At 37.8% G+C, this 23527-nt stretch overlaps 1 protein-coding gene across 1 annotated transcript; it reads right to left on the bottom strand.

The window, feature by feature from the left end:
* Positions 1-21213: 21213 nt before the first annotated feature.
* LOC110941912 (cytochrome P450 CYP82D47) lies at positions 21214-23081 on the bottom strand. The gene is made up of 2 exons (XM_022183603.2): positions 22078-23081; positions 21214-22005 (listed from the first exon to the last, which is right to left on the bottom strand). The coding sequence occupies exons 1-2, from the start codon at positions 23062-23064 to the stop codon at positions 21379-21381; spliced, it is 1614 nt and encodes a 537-aa protein (XP_022039295.1). The 5' UTR covers positions 23065-23081; the 3' UTR covers positions 21214-21378.
* Positions 23082-23527: the final 446 nt, after the last annotated feature.

A 23527-nucleotide genomic window follows, 5' to 3' on the forward strand; every position in this document is an offset into this window, starting at 1 on the left:
ACGGTCTTAGAACCAGTGAAAGTTTGAATTCCAGACTACGATCCCAGCTGTGTGAGAGGGGGAGTCTGAAGACACCGTGTCAACATTCAAGAGAGAAGAGTTTGTTGATAATGAAGATTGAGAACGAGGATTCTTGGAACGACAGATATTTCAGAGGCAGATTGTCGACTGATGAAGATTGTAGATAGATGTGTACGAAGACTCTATCAAGACTCCGTCAACATCCGAGGGGGAGTCTGTTAGTGCACCTACGTCTGCTGACTACGTCTTCCATCGAGTCTTAAAGTTGAACTGATCGGAAATGGCACGGAATCCTAGAAATGACAGTTTGTATAGGAATCGCTTATATGTACAGTCCTAGGATCGCTTTTGTGTCATAGGTTGTCAGGATCGCTTATTAGGTTAATGTTGCTGGACCGCTTTTCTGTCACTGATTGGACCGCTCATACGGCATGTCGTATGAGCGGACCAGAAAGTCTTTATATAGGTCTACATGAGCGGTTCTAAAACACATAGTTGATGGTGTATTGTTCCGGTACTCTGCCGAAGTGCTGTCTGATCGTGTAATTGTGTTCAATATCAATAATACAGCAGGATTAAAGTGAATACAGCTTGAATAGCACCGAATTATTAGTTTCCGCCTCTTAATTCGGATACGAACTTCTCTGAACGACTCAAACAGGTCAACGAACGATCCTACAGAAGACATAGCTGCAGCTAATAATGTCATTGAGATGGCCTTCAAAAGAATGTCTGAAAGTCTGCAAGTTTTCACAAGGCCAACATCTCCAAACTCATCCTCAAATAAATCTCTCCCAAGAAACCCATTAGGATTAAAAGTACTAAAGTGGATGTCTAATCAAAAGATCCACGTATTGACCTTGGTCAGATCCAATGGCGAAATGAAGTATATATCAAGGAAAGAAACACTAGGCCTTAGTGTTGAAGATTTGCAGGATCTCCTTGAATTTACATTGTGTAGGGATGAAGATGACCTGAGTTCCAAGAATTTTGAAGAAGAAATTAAAGAACAAGCTAAGGAACTTCTAATGAGGAATAAAGGTCCAGAATAATGAAGGGTTTTGGCATTATCTGTTCCAGGGAGAGATTGTTGGGATTGAACCCTACCAGAGGAACAGATAATGAAAGCCAAAACCGGATCATAGCAGTGGACTCAAAATAAGCAGCGGTTTACACTTAGTTTTCCCCTTGACAATGGTATTCTAACAGCTAATGGATCTTAAGTACTGCTCACTATAACAACTGATGAACCAAACACTGCTGAGATTCTAAAGACTGTTGAAGACAAACACTGTTGCTCTATCTACTGCTGTTTCCTAAGTACTGCTGAAGACACAAGCACTGCCCATTCAAAGACTGATCACCTTTGAAGAAAGCACTGAAGCTCAACATCAGTGCTCAGGCTACAACAGTGGAACGTGAAGCAGTTGTTATCTCTTGTTTTGTATTGTACTTATAATCAGATGTTACACATCAGTAGTTTGTTTAGAACAGTGTTTATAGGTTGTTAGTTTGTTAGATGTCACTATCATGGGGACGTCAGCTGAGATACTTCAGTGGTTTAGTTTGCCTATAAATGGAGCAGTGCCCTGTACTGTTACATTTGATTGACTAAGTAGATTCTTCTTCTTCAGTCCAATCCTTTCATCTTGTGCAACCAACCTTGGGGCATCAGGCTGAGGGGGAGCTTAGTTATGTAAACATGCTGTAATCATTTGCTTTGTATCTCAATCATTCAACTTAATGGAAAGCATTTGTTTACCAAACTATTTTGTCTTCTGATTGTGTTCATAAAGTTTGTTTTTCATTTCCGCTGCACTTAATCTCATTTTATATTCATTGTTTTGTCAAAATTATACAAACGAGCACAATCATGACAGCCTCCGATCCTAACAAAGACCAACACTTGGTAGCATCAAGCCTGTGTTGTTATATATAGACAATATGACATGCGAATTGGCCGTCACAAGACATACACACACCGACAACTAAGTAAGAATCCCATCTTTTGATTAGCGATGGATTACTGATGGCCAATCACTTAGCAATGGGATCCCACCAAACCCGATGGGTATTGGATTTTTCGGCCCTTTTATAGTGAAAGCGCTAATCCCTCTCATCCCGAGTACAAGGGTTGATTAGTAATTACTCAATAGTTAGTTTAGGTCTACATTAAAGTTAGTTATGAAGTACAGGGGACTAGAGATGACAAATCAGAAGATTATAACCTACATATCAAATTGAAGCGACATGTCTCCGTGGTCGCTACTTCTGATCGACGACATCAAGGGGGGATTCAAGAGACGCAACTCTTCAAATATAATCTCATCCCAAGATCAAAGGACACACCGTTCGCGAAGAGACACATCTCTACACTCGTACCTTTTAGATTAGTATAAATAGGGTTTCAATTCTGAATTGTAAAAATACATGTGTTCACAGATTCAAGTTTTATTCAAGCTTAAAGTTTATTCGATTGTTTTAGAGATAAAAGATCACGTTCTGGGCAATAATTGGTATCGGAGCATCAGGCTCTCCGCATCGCAGGAATTATTCGTGATCAGGTTTCATCATTCTAATTTTTCAATTCGCAAGTTTCAGATTTATTGGAGGTTATCGAACCAGGGTTAGAAATCTAGGATTTTTTTATTTCGGGCTTTACTATGAAATTAGTTAGTTAAAAAGTTTTCGGTTATTACGCGTTGAGGTTATAAATGAGTTAAGGATTCAAAGGTTTATTGAATTCAAGAACGTCAAAATTTACCGGTACAGGCATTCGTATTGGTGGTGAGGAAATTCTTTTGAAATAGAAAATAAAGTTATTTGATTACACATTTGTCAAAAGTGAAAATTGTTTGGCCAGAAATCATGTCAGGAGGAATCGGACCAACTCCACAAATTGTAATCCCAAAGGAAGGAAGTTCTCTTTCCCAATTTCATTGTCCAATCTTGAAAACAATTGAACAGACAAAAAATAAGCAACCAGATGTTAAGAAAGATAGGTCGGCAATTGCTTATCTGTTCCAAGCAATACTGGAAGATGTTGTGTTGCAAGACTGCAAAGGAAATTTGGGAAAATTTAAAGACAAGACACATTGGTTTTGATCGGGTATAAAAGGCACGTTTGCACACGCTTATGTCAGAGTTCGAGAGTTCGAGTTGTTGCAAATGAGGGAGGACGACACTGTGGATTCATTCACAGCAAAGATAAACAATACTGTAATGAGGGCAAGTGAATTAGGGATAAAACTGAGTCAACCGATTATGGTACGTAAAGTCCTAAATGTCGTGCCAAATAAGTTCACTCAGATTGTCACATCCATAGAACAATACTCCGCTCTAGATACGATGACGCTAGAAGATGCAGTCTGAAGGTTAAAGACGTACGAAGAAAGGTTAAGGTTAAAGAAATGAAGCCCAGGAGATAGTCAAGACAGGTTAATGTTTACACACCATGACAACAATTTTGGTAGAGGAAGACAGTTTGAAAACCATGGGCGTGGCAGGTTCAACCAACCACGTGGAAATTGGCGAGACAACAAAGAAAAGCAAAGCACTAAGAACGAAGGATCTTCATACAAATCTAGAGGTGGAAATTCTAGGAATTGGAGGAAGTTTGGAAGGAATCAAATAGAACCAAGCAAGATCCAGTGCTTCAAGTGTCAGAACTTCGGACATTTTAAGAAAGACTGTCCCAAAAAAGAAGTCATACAAGAACACTCAAATCTCGTCGAGGAAGACGAAGCACCAGTATTGCTAATGGCAATACAAGAACAATTTGTTCAAGAAAGGGTTCTACTAAACGAAGAACACATAGAACCAGCAAGGTACACCATAGAAGATGAAAGTCTATGGTACTTAGACAAATGTGCAAGCAACCACATGCAAGGTGTGCAAAGTCACTTCAGAGAATTAGATGAAAAGGTAACAGGTCAAGTACATTTTGGTGACACGTCGCACGTAGAGATTAAATGGATAGGTTCAACACTACGAGAATGTCTAAACCAAGAACAGAAGATTGTTTCTCAAGTATATTACATTCTATGTCTGAAAAGCAACATATTGAGCCTCGGACAACTTACATGGATCGGTTGCAAAGTAGTTATGGACGAAGACTTACTAACACTTCGATATAGAAATAGAAAGTTACTGATGCGAGTCAGGAGAAGGAAGAACAGGCTGTACAAAGTCAAGTTGAAGATTGGACGGCCAATCTACCTGTTCTCAAACACAGAAGATTTAGCTTGGTTATAGCACACAAGGTTAGGCCATTTACACTTTGATGCTATTAAAGAAATGTCTTGTCAGAACTTGGTACATGCTACCCCTCAAATAAGTCACGCCAGCCAAGTATGTGACGCATGCATATTAGGGAAACATAGTAGGTGACCCCATTTCCAAATCAGGCGAAATTCAGATCTTTAAAAACTTTGGATTTAGTCTATGGAGATTTGTGTGGTCCTATATCCCCACCAACACATGCTGGGAAGAAGTATATATTTATACCTGTAGACAATTGCACTCGCTACATGTGGGCATATCTATTGACTTACAAGGATCAAACATTCGAAACTTTCAAGCAGTTCAAAGAAAAGGTGGAGACAGAAACACGAACCAAGTTAAAGATGCTAAGGATAGATAGAGGAGGAGATTTCACGTCGGCTGAATTCAACAAGTATTGCAAAGACGACGTCATAGCGAGACAACTTATAGCGCCGTATTCCCCACAGCAAAATGGAGTAGTTGAAAGAAGAAGCTGAACGATGTTATCAACTACTTGTAGTATGTTAAAGGCAATAAGACATACGAGATAGATACTAAACAGGGTTCCAATGAAAGATTTGGTGAACAAGACACCGTATGAAGCATTGAAAGGAAGAAAGCCAAATCTAGAACCCTTAAAGGTTTTTGGCTGCACTGCATACGCTAAGGTACTACCACTTCAACAAAAGAAGTTAGATGATAGAAGTGCACCGATTATTGATGTCGTGTCAAAATATGTCGCATTTTATACTAGTTCGTGTTGGATCTTAGCACGTTAAATATATTAATTTGCAGTTGTTACATACTTATTGAGTGTTTGGTATTTGTGGATTACAAGTATTCATAATGGTTAAACGAGATGATACGAGATGAAAAATGGATTCGACAAGTTGATGCGAGATGCTAAACAAAAGAAATTCACCTGAGATACTCAGGCGACACGCGGAACTACATGAGGACTCGGCCATGACTCGTGGGAGCATTCAATTAAAATTAGGTCAAGAAAAAAAAGGAAGTCGGTCAAGGGGGGGGGGTATTCGGGTAATGTCCGCGACGCACAGAAGATCCTAGATGGGAATTTATTTAATTGTTCAAAACTTGTGATGAAAGTTATCACTTTCATGAATTTGGAAACCAGCCATTATTTTATTGAAGGAATCAATTCTCATAATTGAAATATAAAAACCACAGCCGACATACTTTATTATTGGGGGGGGGGGTGATATTATAATCTGCAATATATGAATTGAAAAAAGGACATTCACAATTTATGATATCAGCTGTCACAGTAGACAATCAAGGATGAATTTTATTTCTTACATCTTTTCAAGGCTGTTTGTTTATGATGTCTAATCACTTTGGGATGACAACCGATGCGATGAAGACAACCATGAGCAGCTAGGCTCTTTGTGGCTTCCTCCAGCTGGACGATTCAGTTAGGTTTTTACGTTTCTCAGTTTATACTCAGGTTTGGATGTATTTTGACTTTGACAACGTTGTATGAATACATTGATGTGTTGGTTTCTTTGAACTATTTACTTGTGTTTTGAGTTCTTGCTTTAAAACTTGTTCGGTTGATGACAAAACCCCAAAAATATTATTCGTTTATTTTATTTTTGTTAGTTCAATATTACACTCGGGTGTTTTCTTTATGTTCGTGCAGGTCTTTGAATCATGGATATAGCATATCAACCCGAGTTTAATGAATTTGAGGGTGTTGAATTCTCACAACACAGCCAACCAGTACATCAGCAAATGAGCTTTTAAAACAGACAATCACCGACTCAAAACTGATATGCCAGATATGATGTAGATGAAGTGGATGGGTATTATGATCAGTTTGGATGTGATGGATATAATGATTTTGTGCCTCTACCGCAGCAGTTTACTCAAAGAGGTCAGAATCGGGTCTGTTTGGGTCAGCAAAGGTATAATGATGTTCAACAAAATAGTTATGGAAGATCTTCCGAGATATCAAAGGCAATCAGAGAAGTTATCAGCAGAATCCAGATCAAGGAAGATTGAGTGGTCCAGCTGAGGGTTCGAACAATGAAATGATGGAACTGTTGAAACAGATAAAGGAGGGATTCTGCAACCATTCGAGCTATCAAGGAGATCAAGATAACTATGAAAGCAACTGGCAGACTCAAGAGAATGAGCAAGCGGGTCAGCACGAGTCGGATGATAACTCCATCAATGAAAAATTTGACACAATTATGGAGTTCTTGAAGAATATTCAGAATAGCAACGAGGTCAGAGATAGGGAGGTTAAAGCCTTGTCACAACAGGTTAGACAATTAGCTGAAGAAATGGCTATCATCAGAAGAAATCAAGATAAGCTTCTTAGTGATTGTCAGAAAAATCGAGCTCATAATTCTTCTCACACGAATGTCCACATAGATGAGGTAAGTACTCCTTCTCTTTCTAAAATTTCTACTGTTGAAACTCAGTCACCACAACATGTTGAGGGTATGGTAGAGGATGTGTCTGAGTCTGAGTATGAGAGTGAATGTGATCAGGAAATTGGAAGTTTTATAAAGTCTAAACATGGTTCAAATAAAACGTTTGCTGATAGTGATAATGGGGATGTAAAGGTTCCATTCCCTATGGCCTTACTTGCACCCAAAAATTTAAGTAAACGGAAATCACCTAAGGGTGAAAGTTGGGAAAGCTTTGAAAAGGTAAAAATAAATAAACTGTTTCTTGAAAAAAAAAATTAAAGAAAGTCCTGATCACGTTGATTTTTTTGAAGAGTTGAGTACCCGAAAACGACGTCACAAGTTTCCAAAACAACATGATACCGTTCATGTGAACGTCGTTTTGATGGGTACCCTTCCCCTGAAATTCCAAGATCCAGGAGCACCTATTATTTCAATACAAATAGGTGATTTTAAATTGGATAGGGCTTTGTTGGATCTTGGAGCCTGTGTAAGTATATTACCGGGGAGTTTATATGGTTAGTATGATTTTGGGCCATTGCAAAAAGTTGAAACCACACTGGTGATGGCTGATCAAATTCCTACGTGTCCTAGGGGGATTGTAAAAGATGTGATTGTTAAAGTTGGGGAGTTTTATTATCCTGTCGATTTCTTGGTACTTGATTGTGTTAAAGATTACCAACCAACTATTATATTGGGCAGACCGTTCCTGGCTACGACTCATGTTGTCATTCATTGTGTTGAGGGAATGGTCAGGTTTAGGTTTGTGGATCAAAAATCAATTTTAAAAGTATTTTCAAACGCAACCAAATTTGTTGCTAACAAGTGTGAACCTTCTGAAAAGAAGAGTCTTGTGGAAGAAAAAGAGTGTTTTATGATTGACAGGTTGGTAGAGCTTAAGAAAAAGAAAAAGAAACCGAGGAGGAGCAGGAGAAAGAAAGGGAAGGAAGCACAGAAAATGGATGGCGAAGAAGAAAAGTGTGAGTTGAATAGATGGTTGTTGAACAAGCTGGATGGTGTGTTGAAGTTGTGGATGAATAGGTGGATGAAAATGAGGTATTGCAAGCACCCTACACGCCTATCATGAACATGATAGGTATAATCTGGATGAAGATCTAAAACTTAGCGCTTCTTGGGAGGCAACCTAGGTTTTTTTTTATTTCATTTGTTTTTGTTTTTGTGTTTTTGTGTACGAACCGGACAAGTGTGGGGAAGTCTGAGGAGGTTTGGTTGCTCGTCAAACTTGTTTTTCTCTTGTTTTCTCTTTGTTTACTAACCCGTTTAACCTGTTTGGGAGCTTGTGAATCTTAATTTTGCAGGTTTCGGTCGCTTTGTTCATACTCAATCTCCATTTGGATGAAAGTGATTCGAATTATATAAAGAAAAGCATCCCGTGTTGAAGCAGCCGCGAATGAAATGCTATACGGTTTCTGGGGAACAAGGCTGACAGGGATTCAACCACTTAAAATCTGGGGAGTCTGTCACATTTCTCTTTGTATTTTGATTTATTTTTGTAGTTTGTCAATAGTTTCACGCTCCATTGAGGACAATGAAGGAAATAAGTGTAGGAAGGGGAGACTAGTGTCTAGTGTGTCTTAATTAGTGTTAGTGTCGTGTCGTGTCGTGTATATATATATATATAAATTGAAAAAAAAAATTTAAAAAAAACCCATGAAAATTGAAATAAAAATAGAAAATGTTTTGAGAATGTTTTTGCACAAAATGGAAAATGATAGGTATAACTGGATCATTGGCATTTGATTATTATATATGAGATAATAAATAGTTGGTCGTACGTCTAATTTAGGATATGTGGGTAGGCCCAGCCAGTTGATGAGTTCCTTAGGAATGATATAAAATACCTTAAATTTGGAGTCTTGTGGGTTTTTACCTTAGGAGCTATAGCAAAATTGAAACTGTGGAAAGTATAAATGGTACGTCATAAGTAAAAAACTTATAAGTTTTTCCGATTAAATTGGCACACCTGTTTCTTTTTGTGAACGCAAATCCGAAACAGTGTGGCGCCTGAAAAAAAAAGTCCATCCATCCATTCATTTGAGCTAGTGTGTATTGACGAAGCATATGGTATTGCCACGGGGATGGTGACTCATGTGGTACATACCCTCTAGGTGGAGTTAGAAAAGAAAAATAAATATGTGAGACATGTGGCATTAACCACAAGGATGGTGACTCGGGTGAGGTATGTCCGCTAAGTCGATCGTATACAAAAGCATGTAAAGCTCGCAATATCATCCATCTATCCATCATAAGTTTAGTTGGAATAACATAAAAGTTTTTTATATAAGACGGTAGATATAATCTTTTAACCTTATAAGCTTGAAATGGGATTAGGTGGCGTTAGAGTCTTTTGAGTGTGAGATGCATAGATAACTATAATCACTTGAACTTAAATAAGTGCTTAGAAGCTGGCGGTTGGGTTTAAGTGGATCGTATACCTAACGTGTGACTTGATTTGTTAATAAATTAGTTGAATATATTGAATGCCGATGTTTCTGATTGTGATTCCATTGCAGATAATTTTTTCGGGACGAAAAAAGATAATGTGACAACCCTCAAGAAAACCGACACCCCCGCAATTTTTCCCGACACCTAATATATTTTAAAATATTCATATATGTCTTTAAATATATTCCGTATGTGAAACCCGAGCCCGAAGTACAATATAACATTAAAAATAAAATAAAAACAAGTTTAATTAAGCTGAGGCAGGCCGCGTAGAACCCACCTCAACCTTACGCGGGCGGTATCAAGGTTAGAACCTGAATTCGTTGATTATTAAGTTCAGGCGGGCCGCGTAAGACCCTCCATTAGTTAACACGGGCCGCGAGAGTCCCAAATTGTGGCACAGCCCGGTGTTGACACGTGTCGTAACGCTATAAAAGTTACCAAATAAACGATGTTTTAAATTCAATAAAATAGGGTTTATCCCTATAAATGTATTGTAATAAGAAACTTGGGTTTTGCTCATGTGATTATTAATATTAAATATGATGGTTTTACTCTGATAAACATTTCCTAACTACGGTCCTGATGTAATTTCCGCTGCCAAATTTAACAAGCTGATACCACCAAAACTCTGGGTTCGCGTCCGCCCGTTCCCGGGATAGATAAGGGATCGGGGGTTGCGACAGAAGGTGGTATCAGAGCCTAGCCACTGGTCTGAGCCAAAGAAGTGTTCTGCTGACACTTAATTTCTAAATTTTGTGTTAGGAAATAAATTATGAAGATACGTGCATAACTGTATTTATTTGTTATGTGTTATTTGACTAGTTTGTTTACAGTATGAGTGATCAAGGACCCTCAGACATGAGTCGTCAGTTGTCTGATTCACCTAGGAGTGAAGGTACCTCTTCATAGCCTGCCCTTTCTGGGTATTCTGCTGATCAGGAAGAAGGAATGTTTACTTTTAAAGCCCAGTCAGAAGAGCCATTCCCTCATAAGAAAAGAGGATGGTTCAGTAAGGAAGCCTTTGCACGTAGAAAAAGAATGCGAAAGTTGCAACAACAATGAGTTTTAGCAGCCGCTAAGCGAAAGACAGATGCTCATACACAGGATATGCTTAATAGGAGCCTAGCCAATTTCCATATCCTAGCTACAACTGATGCTGACCCAAGTCTGGAACAACTAATAGCCCCATAACCATAAAACCCAAACCAACCCATGGAGATAGAAAACCCTGGAAACCAAGTGGAGATGCACGATTTCAACCCAGAAGAAATCCCTAGGGTACCTGCACCAGACTCCCTAGACCAACATTACGACCCCTGTTGGGATGATAATAGGGACTTTGTACAACGTTACCCGATACAGGAAGACACACCCATACAGAACATAGGAGCCTATCCAGGTATGGACCCTTTAGGTCCCTATTACCACGATGAATATATTAGGGAGATCTTAGAAGATCCTTACCGATTTCAGGCACTTTCACCCCCATATCAGGAACCCGCACCACAGATTCCGAACCCAGTCCTAGAACCCGTTCCCCCAATGGGTGCAGAAAACGTCCAAGAACTTAGGACATTTGGTGAGGAAATTTTAGAAAGCAGTGAGAGAATGCGTCAGGTGAGAGAGCCTCTCGTATGGAAATACGATGAACGCAATATGGATTTTTGGATAAATCCATATCCGTGATGTGATGGAAGAAACGATAATAGTAATAATAATATAATTTAATAAAATAAAATATGTGTGTACGGATGTATATTACTATTAGTGTGATTCTATTTCTGTTGGTATTGTAATTTTTATTTCAGTACTAGTGTGTAATAGATGCATAATAGTATATGGAAATAGAGTAAAAGTCGCAATGATCGACGTTTTTGGCTAGATTGCGTGTTATGTGATTAACTATATTAATATTATCTTGTGATATTAATATGGGATAAATGTTTAAAATTCAGATGGCCGATTAAGGAAATCAAGGAAATCTGAATAATGATAACCAGAGTAACATTAACGTGGTTAATGAGAATCCAAGCATCAATAACAATGGAAACCAAATGGATAATAGTGCCGTTCAACATACTGTGGCACAAGGAATCATAGATGCAATGCCATTTATTATTCAAACTATTCAAGAAGCGAATAATAAGAGTAAGCATAGCAGTAAGCGACCAATTGAACCTGAAAATAGCGTAAACAATGGATCTCTACTTCAAGTGCCCATTCCCAAAAGAAGAAGAACCATGCCTTATGGTTGTTCCTATGAGGAATTCTGGTCCTATAAACCAATTGAATTCTCGGCAACGAAGGGGCCATTGCAACCCTACGCTGGATAGAGAAGACTGAGGCAGTCTTAAGAATAAGCAAGTGTGCTGAAGAAGATAAGATATTGTTTGTTTCTAATCTATTTAAGAATTCAGCACTAGAATGGTGGAACACTATCCTCCAATCAAGAGGAAGTGATAGAACCTACAATATGGAATGGGAAGAATTTAAGAATAAGGTAGAAAGGAAATTCTGCCCACCGAATGAGAAGGAACAAATAACAAACAAATTCTTAAATCTTAGGATGACTGGTGTCGATAGTAAGGGATACACTAAAATATTCTTCGAATATGCTAGAATAGTGCCAACTCTTGCTTCACCAGAACCAGTATTAATCTCCCGTTATATTTGGGGATTAATTGGGGAGATAAGACATGTAGTCAAGGCAGCTAGACCTCAAACCATAGAAGAAGCTGTAGAACTAGCAAATACCTTGACAGATGAATTAGTCCGTACCCGAGAAGAAGATCAAAGAAGGAACCTAACCCAGAAGCTCAAACAAGAATTTCGTTCTGGAAATTTTAATCGTGGGAAAAATATAGGTTCTACATCTACACGTTACTGTAAAAATTGCAAGAGAAAGCATTTAGGAAGATGCTCCGTATACTGTAACTTTTGCAAAATATCGGGACACAAAGAAGAAAACTGCAGGAAGAAAGCTAACAACAAGATATGTTACAACTGCGGAGAACAAGCTCATATCAAGCTTAATTGCCCAAAATTAGCTCCTGGTACAAATAACAAGAATACTCAAAATGCTAGAGCATTTGTTCTGACTGCAGATGAAGCCAAGATGATTCCAGATGTCATAGCTGGTACGTTTTTAGTTAATGATATTTTTGCTAAAGTATTATTTGACTCTGGTGCTAACCAAAGTTTTATTAATACATCATTTTGCAAATTCCTAAATCAATCATTAACTAAACTACCACAAGAATGCTTAGTAGAAACAGCTAATGGAGAAACTGTTAGAATTTCTGAGATCTCGCAGGGAGTAAGCATAGAAATTTTAAATCAGAAATTTATTGCAAACCTTTATCCCATGAATCTGGCAGGATTCGATGTTGTTTTAGGAATGGATTGGTTAATAGCCAATAAAGCCAGTATTTTATGTGTTCAAAAGTCAATTCAAATAAATTCACCAAAAGGTAAAATGATCACGATTAAAGGAGATAAACCATTTAGAACTACAAAATTCATCTCTGTGATGAAAACCGCAAGTTACATATGAAAAGGGTCATTAGTGTATTTGATTTCCATAATCACTAACACTAAAGGAAAGGATTTAAGAGATATTCCAGTAGTATCTCAATTTTCAGATGTATTTCCAGAAGAATTGCCAGGGAAACCTCCAGATAGGGAAGTCGAATTCAGAATCCATTTAATACCAGGAACATCACCAATTGCCAAAGCACCGTATCGTTTGGCACCCGCTGAAATGCAGGAACTGAAGAAACAATTAGACGAATTGTTAGAAAAAGGATTTATACAGCCAAGCTCATCGCCATGGGGAGCGCCAATATTGTTTGTTAAAAAGAAGGGTGGATCAATGCGTATGTGCATTGACTACCGTGAATTGAACAAAATCACGATTAAGAATCGGTACCCATTACCAAGAATTGATGATCTGTTCGATCAACTACAAGGAGCTCGATTTTTCTCGAAAATCGATTTAAGGTCAGGATATCATCAATTAAAGGTACAGGAAGAGGACATTCCTAAGACTGCATTCAAAACAAGGTATGGCCATTATGAATTTACTGTCATGCCATTTGGTTTAACCAATGCCCCAACTGCATTTATGGACATGATGAACCGAATATGTAAGCCATATTTGGATAAATTCATAATTGTTTTCATAGATGATATTCTCATTTACTCTAAGAATAAGGAAGATCATGCAAAGCATTTGCACGCTCTTTTAAGTTTATTAAGAAAAGAAAAGCTTTACGCTAAATTTTCAAAGTGCGACTTTTGGTTAAAACAGGTACAGTTTCTTGGACACCTAATCAATCATGAAGGAATTCATGTGGATCCCACAAAGATCGAGGCAATTACTAAATGGAAAACCCCTGAGTCACCAACCGAGGTTAGAAGTTTCTTAGGATCGGCCGGTTATTATAGAAGATTTATTCGAGATTTTTCTAGAATAGCCATTCCTTTAACTAAGCTAACTTGTAAATCTGTTAAGTTTGAATGGGGATTAAAACAAGAAGAAGCCTTTAAAATCCTTAAGCAAAGATTAACCCATGCACCCATATTAGCATTACCAGAAGGAACTGAAGACTTTGTAGTCTATTGTCATGCTTCTAAATTAGGTTATGGATGTGTATTAATGCAACGCCAAAAGGTTATAGCTTACGCATCTAGACAACTTAAGAATCATGAAGAGAATTATTCAACCCATGATTTAGAATTAGGAGCTATAATTTTTGCTCTTAAGATTTGGAGACATTACCTTTATGGTAGTAAGTTTACAATATTCACGGATCATAAGAGTTTAAGGTATATTTTTAAGCAAAAGGAATTGAATATGAGACAAAGACGCTGGATGGAGATGCTTAGTGATTATGATTGTGATATCCAGTATCATGATGGAAAAGCAAATGTAGTGGCAGATACTTTAAGCCGAAAGTATCATGAAAAGCCAAAAAGGGTAGGTTATTTTAAATTAAATCTGCAAGTAGATTTAAATAATCAAATAAGAGAAGCACAAGAATCAGTAATCAAGGAAGATACTGAAAAATTAAAAGGTATGCTAGAAGAATTAGAACAAGGAACAGATGGAATTTGGAGATTTCATGAAAAGAGAATGTGGATACCTAAATTAGGAAATTTACGTCATCGTATATTAGAAGAAGCCCATAAATCTAAGTATACGATGCATCCAGGAAATGATAAGATGTACCAGGATTTAAGAAAGAATTTTTGGTGGGTAGGAATGAAAAAGGACATAGCAGCCTATGTTTCTAAATGTTTAACCTGTTCACAAGTTAAAGCTGAACACCAGAAACCCTCAGGTTTATTACAACAGTTAGAAATGCCGGTGTGGAAATGGGAATTAATAACAATGGACTTTGTTACTAAATTACCCAAAACAAAGAAAGGAAATGATACAATCTGGGTGATTGTAGATAGGTTAACCAAGTCAGCTCATTTTCTACCAATGAAAGAAACTTTCAGTATGGAACAGTTATCTAAATTGTATGTAAATGAAATTGTTTCTTTACATGGAATTCCTTTGTCAATTATTTCTGACAGAGATAGCCGATTTACCTCTCATTTTTGGTCAAGTTTCCAAAAAGCCATGGGAACCAAGTTAAATCTAAGCACGACTTATCATCCTCAAATAGACGGACAAAGCGAAAGAACTATTCAGACAATGGAGGACATGCTTAGAGCTTGTGTAATTGATTTTGGAGGTAATTGGGACGATCACTTACCTTTAATAGAATTTTCTTATAATAACAGTTATCACACAAATATCAATGATGCACCTTTCGAAGCACTTTATAGACGTAAGTGCCGAACCCCAGTTTGTTGGGCAAAAATTGGGGAAAAGCAACTATCTGGACCTGAGATAGTACAAGAAACAACCGACAAGATTATTCAAGTCAAGGAACGACTGAAAGCAACACTGACCGACAGAAGAGCTATACCGATAATCGACGCAAGCCATTGGAGTTTCAAGTAGGAGATAAAGTATTATTAAAAGTCTCTCCTTGGAAAGGAATAGTAAGATTCATAAAAAGGGGAAAGCTAAGTCCCAGGTATGTTGGACCATTTGAGATTATTAGAAGAATAGGACCTGTAGCCTATCAGCTACAACTACCAGAGGAAATGGCAGGAATACATGATGTATTTCATGTATCTAATCTCAAAAAGTGCCTAGCTGATGAATCACTCGTAGTACCTCTTAAGGATATAGAGGTAAATGAACAACTCAAATTTGTAGAAAGGCCTCTACAGATTGAAGACAAGAAAGTTAAGAATCTTAAGCACAAGAGATTAGTTCTGGTCAAAGTAAAGTGGAACTCTAAAAGAGGACCTGAATACACATGGGAGCTTGAATCATAAATGCAAAAGAAATATCCGCACTTGTTCCAGTAGATCTCGAGGATGAGCTCTAAAACAAGGTGGGGAGGATGTGACAACCCTCAAGAAAACTGACACCCCCTTAATTTTTCCCAACACCTAATATATTTTAAAATATTCATATATGTCTTTAAATATACTCCGTATGTGAAACCCGAGCCCGAAGTACAATATAACATTAAAAATAAAATAAAAACAAGTTTAATTAAGCTGAAGCGGGTCGCGTAGAACCCACCTCAACCTTATGCGGGCGGTATCAAGGTTAGAACCTGAATTAATTGATTATTAAGTTCAGGCGAGCCGCGTAAGACCCTCCATTAGTTAACACGGGCCGCGAGAGTCCCAAATTGTGGCACAGCCCGGTGTTGACACGTGTCGTAACGCGTGTTGAACCTATTGATGACCCGGATCACCTACGACCCTCTTCCCCTACCACACGGGCCGCGTAGCCCCTTGCTTCACTTTACGCGGGCCGCGAGAAAACCCAGATCAGCCCCTATATAAGGAGGCATCGGGCCTTCAGTCGAAACTCGTTTAGAAATCTTTCTTTATCTCAATTTTCTTATAGTAGGCATAATACTCGGGTATTATACCCCCTAATTAGCAAGGTTCTGCCCCGTTGTAAGTATTATATTCCCAGTTTCGTAATAGATACGCTGTCCGGTTGATTTAGGGTTCCGTAACAACTGTCGTGGTTCTGCCCTACGTAGTTGTTGGAATGTCGTCTCGGGGAGGGTATCATTAATGTTTTCAAAGGGTTATGATACTAACCTATGTACATTTGTATAAATTATAGATTATTCCCAAGAAACCCTTACGCGAAGTCTAAGATAGCAATGTGAGTTTATCCTCTTTTTGTTAACCTTTTTGGAATATTTTACAAAACCTTAATTATTTTACAATGTGATTAAGCGGTGATTGAGTCTTTGTAGTTCTTCAATTACTGCCGGTATGTTGGGGTTTTGTATACAATATTTACTATCGCGAGTAGTAAGTCGAGGATGACAGTACGTTACCATTGGACAATGAGTTAGCCAATATATAATATGACCCACAAGTCAGGATTGACAGTACTGAATGAGTAATTGTGTAGAAATAAAAAATGTGATCGCTCTCAATACTGTTTTAATTAATAAAATGTTTCTTGATTAAACTGGGATTCACTCACCAGTATTTCCCACTGACAAATGTTTTTAAAACGCGTTTCAGGTAACACAATGTGACAGCCAGTTAGTAAAAAGCCAGCTGGAGAGCACTGAAGGCTTGGGAAAAACGTGGCTATAAAAGTTACCTAATAAACGATGTTTTAAATTCAATAAAATAGGGTTTATCCCTATAAATGTATTGTAATAAGAAACTTGGGTTTTGCCCATGTGATTATTAATATTAAATATGGTGGTTTTACTCTGATAAACATTTCCTAACTACGGTCCTGATGTAATTTCCGCTGCCAAATTTAACAAGCTGATACCACCAAAACAACTCTGGGTTCGCGTCCGCACGTTCCCGGGATAGATAAGGGATCGGGGGTTGCGACAAATAAGTGTGGGGATGTGATGTCGGGCCAAAATATGTCGCGTTTTATACTAGTTCGTGTTGAGTCTTAGTACGTTAAATATATTAATTTTTAGTTGTTACATACTTATTGAGTGTTTGGTATTTGTGGATTACAAGTATTAATAATGGTTAAACGAGATGAAAAATGGATTCAGCATGTTGACGCGAGATGCGAAACAATAGAAATTCACCTGAGATACTCAGGCGACACGCGAAACGATATGAGGACACAACCGCGACTCGCGGGAGCATTCAATTAAAAGTCGGTCAAGAAAAGAAAGCAAGTCGGTCAAGAGATGACCCCCGCAACACGCACGGGGGTGGGGGTGGGGGGTTCGGGTAACGTCCGCGACGCGCGGAAGATCCAAGACAAGAATTTTATTTAATCGTTCAAAACTTGTGATGAAAGTTATCACTTTCATGAATTTGGAAACCAGCCATTACTTTAGTGAAGGAATCAATTCTCATAATTGAAATATAAAAACCACAGCCGGCATACTTTATTATTGGGGGGGGGGATATTATAATTGGCAATATACGAACTGAAAAAGGACATTCACAATTTATGATATTAGCCGTCATAGTGGACATTCAGGGACGAATTTTATTTCTTATATCTTTTCAACGCTGTTTGTTTGTGATGTCTAATCACTTTGGGATGAAAACCGATGCTGTGAAGACAACCATGAGCGGCTAGGCTCTTTGTGGCTTCCTCCAGCCGGATGGTTCAGTTAGGTTTTTACGTTTCTCAGTTTATACTCAGGTTTGGATGTATTTTGACTTTGACAACGTTGTATGAATACATTGATGTGTTGGTTTCTTTGAACTATTAGCTTGTGTTTTGAGTTCTTGCTTTACAACTTGTTCGGTTGATGATAAAACCTAGTAACTTGTTGAGTAACATAGAGTAGGTTGAGTCACACTAGTAAATAGTGTTAATAGAATTATAAAAGATCTGATGACAAAGACCTATTTTTGATTACCATATTAACTTAGCCAACTTTCCAACATCATGTCTATGTGATGGCCAATTACTTGAGTAAACTGAGTTTTGTGTAAACCTAGAACCTGAAGTTTGGAGGAAGTTACGTTTTTTTAAATCTGATATCTTTCTCGTAGTTAGTTTAAAGCTATTCTTTAAATTAATCAAAACCCCCAATTTTAGATTAGTAGTAGTTAATTAAATAATTTAGCTAAACACTAACCACATATTCCCCGTGGATACAATACCCTACTTACGCTATCTATTTTGTTTAATTAGGTTTTTACATGACCCTTACGACAGTTATCAAGGATACATCTTGGATAGAAGAAGGAACAAAGGCGTACAAATTATATGATCTAGCAAAGAACAAGATATGTGTCATTAGTAGAGATGTAAAGTTCATGGAAGGTCAACCATGGAATTGGAAGAGCTATATGGAAACGGTAGATCCAAGGAATCCCAAATGAACAAACTTTGTCATTCAAGAAGATGACAACCCACCAGAGTTAGAAAAAGATGCACCAAGCAGTCTTGATAGTAGTGGGCCACATCATGAAGATTCGAGAGTAGATCAATCAAAAAATAATCCAGACTCCTATGTAACCCCGTTAGCACATTCGTACAATCCAAACTCATCAGGAAGTTCAAGCAGTTTATCAAGTAGAGGTCCATCTACATTTGAAAGTACAACGAGGAGTACTAGTGACACTCTAGTAAAACAGAGAAGTCTCGAAGAACTATACGTAGAGACGGAGTAAATTCAAGTAGATCCACACGAAGTACTAGTTGCTAAAGAAGAACCAAGGAATTACATGGAAGCATCTAGTGATAATAAATGGATTGAAGCAGTGAAGGCTGAGTTAGACTAAGTAAACAAGAATAACACTTGATTGACAAAGTTGCAAAGAGATCTCAAGGCAATAGGATTAAAGTGCGTAATCAAGACAAAGAAGATGCAAACGGAAAACTCATCGGATACAAAGCAAGGCTAGTAGCAAAAGGTTATGTTCAGCAACATGGGATAGATTTTGATGAAGTATTTGCACCAGTAGCATGTATAGAGACATTTCGACTAATGTTGGCTTTAGCGTACATCACTTAGACGTGAAGTCTGCATTCTTACACGGAGATCTCAAAGAGAAGATCTATGTCTCACAATCAAGAGGATTTATAAAGCCAGGAGATGAGGGAAAGGCTTACAAACTATCAAAGTCTATGTATGGATTAAGACAAGCACCACATGCTTGGAAGACAAAGTTAGATCAGACCCTAAAGTCACTTAACATCAGGAAGGGCACTTTAGAACAAGCAATCTTTATAAGGACAAGTAAGACTTCTACATCAATAGTCGGAGTCTATGTTGATGATTTGATAGTCACTCAAACTTCAAGAAAGGAGATAGATATTTTTAAGTCTCAGATGGAGAACAAGTTTGAAATGAGCTATCTAGGATTGCTAACATACTATCTGGGAATAGAAGTTATTCAAGCAGGGGGTGAGATAGCCATAAAGCAGAGGGCTATATTAACAAGATACTCAAAGACAATGACATCTTAACCTGCAACGATACAAAGATTCCTATGAATCCAGGAACATAATTAACAAAGACTAAAGAATGAGATCTAATAGATGCAACACATTACAAAAGCCTGATAGGTTCTCTTAGGTACTTACTACATACAAGACGAGATCTATGTTACCCAGTCAGTTTGCTTAGTAGATTCATGCAAGAACAAAAGGAGCATCACTTGAAAGCAGTGAAGCAAATACTACGTTATATCAAAGGAACTAAGGAACATGGGATCATCTACAAAAAGCAAAGAGGATGTAAGATCACAGGTTATAGAGATAGCAGTTATGGTGTTAACACAGACCAAAGAAAAGGAACAACTGGTCTAATATTCTACTTTGGAGAATCACCTATAACTTGGTGCATACAAAAGCAACAGACAGTGCCACTATCATCATGTGAATCAGAATTCATGGTAGCCACTGCAGTAGCATGACAAGCACTATGGCTTGAAAGATTGTTAAGTGAAGTTACATGCTGGAAGGAAGAAAAGATAACACTAAGGGTGGATAATGTTTCTTCAATGGCACTCATGAAGAATCCAGTCTTTCATGGAAGAAGCAAGCACATTGATACACGCTACCATCTCATAAGAGAATGCATAGCGAATGAACACAACAATGTGGAACACATCAGTGGAGGATTACAACGGGAAGACATACTAACAAAGGCACTAGCAAGGGTCAAGTTTGCTACAATGTGAGAACTGCTTGGAGTTCAAGACCTACAACAACTCAAGGATGTTTGTGATTATGGGGTGAATGGAATCATTTCCTCTCATCGCGAGTACAAGGGTTGATTAGTAGTTACTCAATAGTTAGTTTAGGTCTACATTAAAGTTAGTTATGAAGTACGGAGACTGAAGATGACAAATCAGAAGATTAGAACCTACATATCAAATTGAAGCGACATGTCTCTGTGGTCACTACTTCTGATTGACGACATCAAGGGAGGATTCAAGAAACGCACCTCTTCAAATATAATCTCATCCACAGGATCAAAGAACACAACCGTTCGCGAAGAGACACGTATGTCTCTACACTCATACCTTTTAGATTAGTATAAATAGGGTTTCAATTCTCAATAGTAAAAACACATGTATTCAGAGATTCAAGTTATATTCAAGTTCAAGTTAGTTTATTCGATTGTTCTAGAGATCAAAGATCACGTTCTAGGCAACACATAGGTAATCCACTGGTTTCTTTTATATAACTGTTCTAACTTTTTTACGCTTCATTGGAATCCTTCAGAGTTCCATGGTAAATTGCGTTCGTCGGTAACTGCCTACGGATTGAGTTTATCGGTAAGTATCGAGGCATTGCATTCCTTTGTAATAGTCCATTGGTGATAATTATTTGTTTAATTGTGGTATTAACATATCTCCTTAAAAACCATTCATGATATTTTGTCATTTTTGATTTCTCTTATGACCCACTCATTTTTTTCTTCCTTGACAATTTCTGAATCCCCACTTAATTAATACATAGTTATAATACATCCCTAATACATATTCATTTATAAGTTTAAATGTTATACGCTTTTCAGTATTTTCTATTGGACATGTTTTGTAAAAGATAATATTCATACAGTGAACAATAATCTGGCAGAGCCTGATGGCATGCAAATTGAGAAAAGCTGGCGGCTGCAGTGGCCTAGTTTTAAACTTGGTACAAGTCTGGCAATAGTCGTGGTGCAACAAGGAGCTCAAGTGGTGTGGCTTTGATAATTGCCCATTCGGGCTTTTCAGTCATGTCAATCTCCTCTTTTGATGGATTTTGGAACTCAAATGCATGAATTATGGTGGCTAATATCAACATAATGTCTTCATGAGCCAAAGATAATCCTGGACAAATTCTTCTACCACCACCAAAGGGAAGGAGTTTGAAATGTTGACCCTTGACATCAATATCCTTGTTGCTAGTCAAGAATCTCTCAGGCTGGAATTCAAACGGATTATTCCATATTTGAGGATCATGTTGAATCTTCCAAGAATTTATCAAAAGCCGCGTCCCTTTAGGGACAGCGTAACCACCTACGACGCAGTCTTCTGTGCACTCACGCGGAAGCAAAGAGGGTACAGGTGGATAAAGGCGCATCGTTTCTTTTACAATGGCTTGTAGATAGACAAAGTTCTTCAAGTCAGACTCTTCAACTATTCTATCTCTTCCAACATAGTTCTCCACCTCTTCTTGAGCTTTTCTTAACTCTAGAGGGTTGCTAACTAGTAAAGATAAAGCCCATGTAAGAGTTAATATTGTCGCGTCTGTGCCTCCAGAATAAATTGCCTAAAAAATAAAGAAAGTCACACATGCTTATGAGTTATCAAAGATATGCAAGTGTTGAGATTAATATCATACCAAGCATGTAGCTTTCACTATGGCATCAGTGCTGAAGCCATAAGCGTCCTCTTTTACTTCTTGTTTAACTCGCGATAACAATGCGGCCATCAAGGATTGGTCTTTTCTCTCTAAACACGGCGTAGAATTCATCTTCATTTTGTATTCTTCTAACCACTCATCCATTATAAGATCCAACTCTTTTGCTGTCGTCTTCATCTTCTTCTCGCACCCTCCTAAATCCAACCACCTCAAGCATGGAAAAACATCTGATGGCACAAACTCACCCATTAGGTCTGGAAACCGCGTAAGAGCCTTCTTGAATTGCTCTCCTTTTTGTTCTCCAGTAGAAAAACGATCGCCGAATATCATCTTTGAAAGAATGTTCACAATTAAGTCACGAAACCATTGTTTCATGTCAACCTTTACCGTGTTGGAAGACCCTTTATTAAAGGTCCAAGTTTTATACATGTTTTTTATGGATGTAGTCACTTCAGACACTCTAAGATGTGATAGCATTTGATGCCGACGGTAAGGAACCAGCTCAAGCGCGGTTATCTTGTTCATCGCAAGCCAGAATGGTCCGTATGGTCCAAGTGCAAAATTAGCACCGTTGTAGCCCAAAAGCTCAACGGCGATCATTTTTGGTCGGCTAGCAAAGATTATGTCGTTGGTACTTAAGAACTCTTTAGCCATCTCTGAAGTGCTCACAACTAGAAATCGATGGACACCAACTTTGATGTTGAAAATTGGTCCATATTTGTCAGCCAAAGAGCCCAACAGTCTGTGAGGAACTTTAGAACCAGCAAACAGATGCAAGTGACCGATTATTGGCCATGAACCTGCAGGTTCAGGTAGTGTTTTACCCAACCCTTTGTTACCTTTTTTAACTCCATTTCTTATCCAGCCCAGATGAGTAAATAGCATAACACAAATTATGTATGCTACTACTAAAGTTATGAGTGTGAGAACAGAATCCATGAAAAATATTTGGTTGCAATGGATCATGTAGAACAAGATGATACTTAGGAGTGATGGAAGGGGCCAGTGATTATAATCACCTTAATCATACCCCAAAATGCTTAACACAGGATATAAATATATTTATATATGTTTTACATTGGACGGCTAGCATCTTTTATTAAAAAAAATATTACATTTAAAAAATATTATAACAAACCATCTTGGGGTCGTCTTGACTTCTTGTAATGTTTGTCATCGTCTTTTTGGTTGGTTGTTTCTTGGACTTTGTTTGTTGTTTGTTTCTTGGCCTTTGTTTGTTGTTTATTCCTATAGCGTCTTGTTATAGGTCCGTTTTAATGAAATTCTGCTTTTATGAAAAAAACCTTATTAAAATATTTTTCTTCTTATGACGTTAAAAATGTCATCATTGTGTTGGTTTTTCTCGGAGTTATCTGATCATAATTAAATAAAACACTAATCGAATTAACAAAATAAAGTAGCAATTTGC

Source organism: Helianthus annuus, chromosome 5 (assembly GCF_002127325.2).
Source record: "Helianthus annuus cultivar XRQ/B chromosome 5, HanXRQr2.0-SUNRISE, whole genome shotgun sequence".
NCBI lineage: Eukaryota > Viridiplantae > Streptophyta > Magnoliopsida > Asterales > Asteraceae > Helianthus > Helianthus annuus.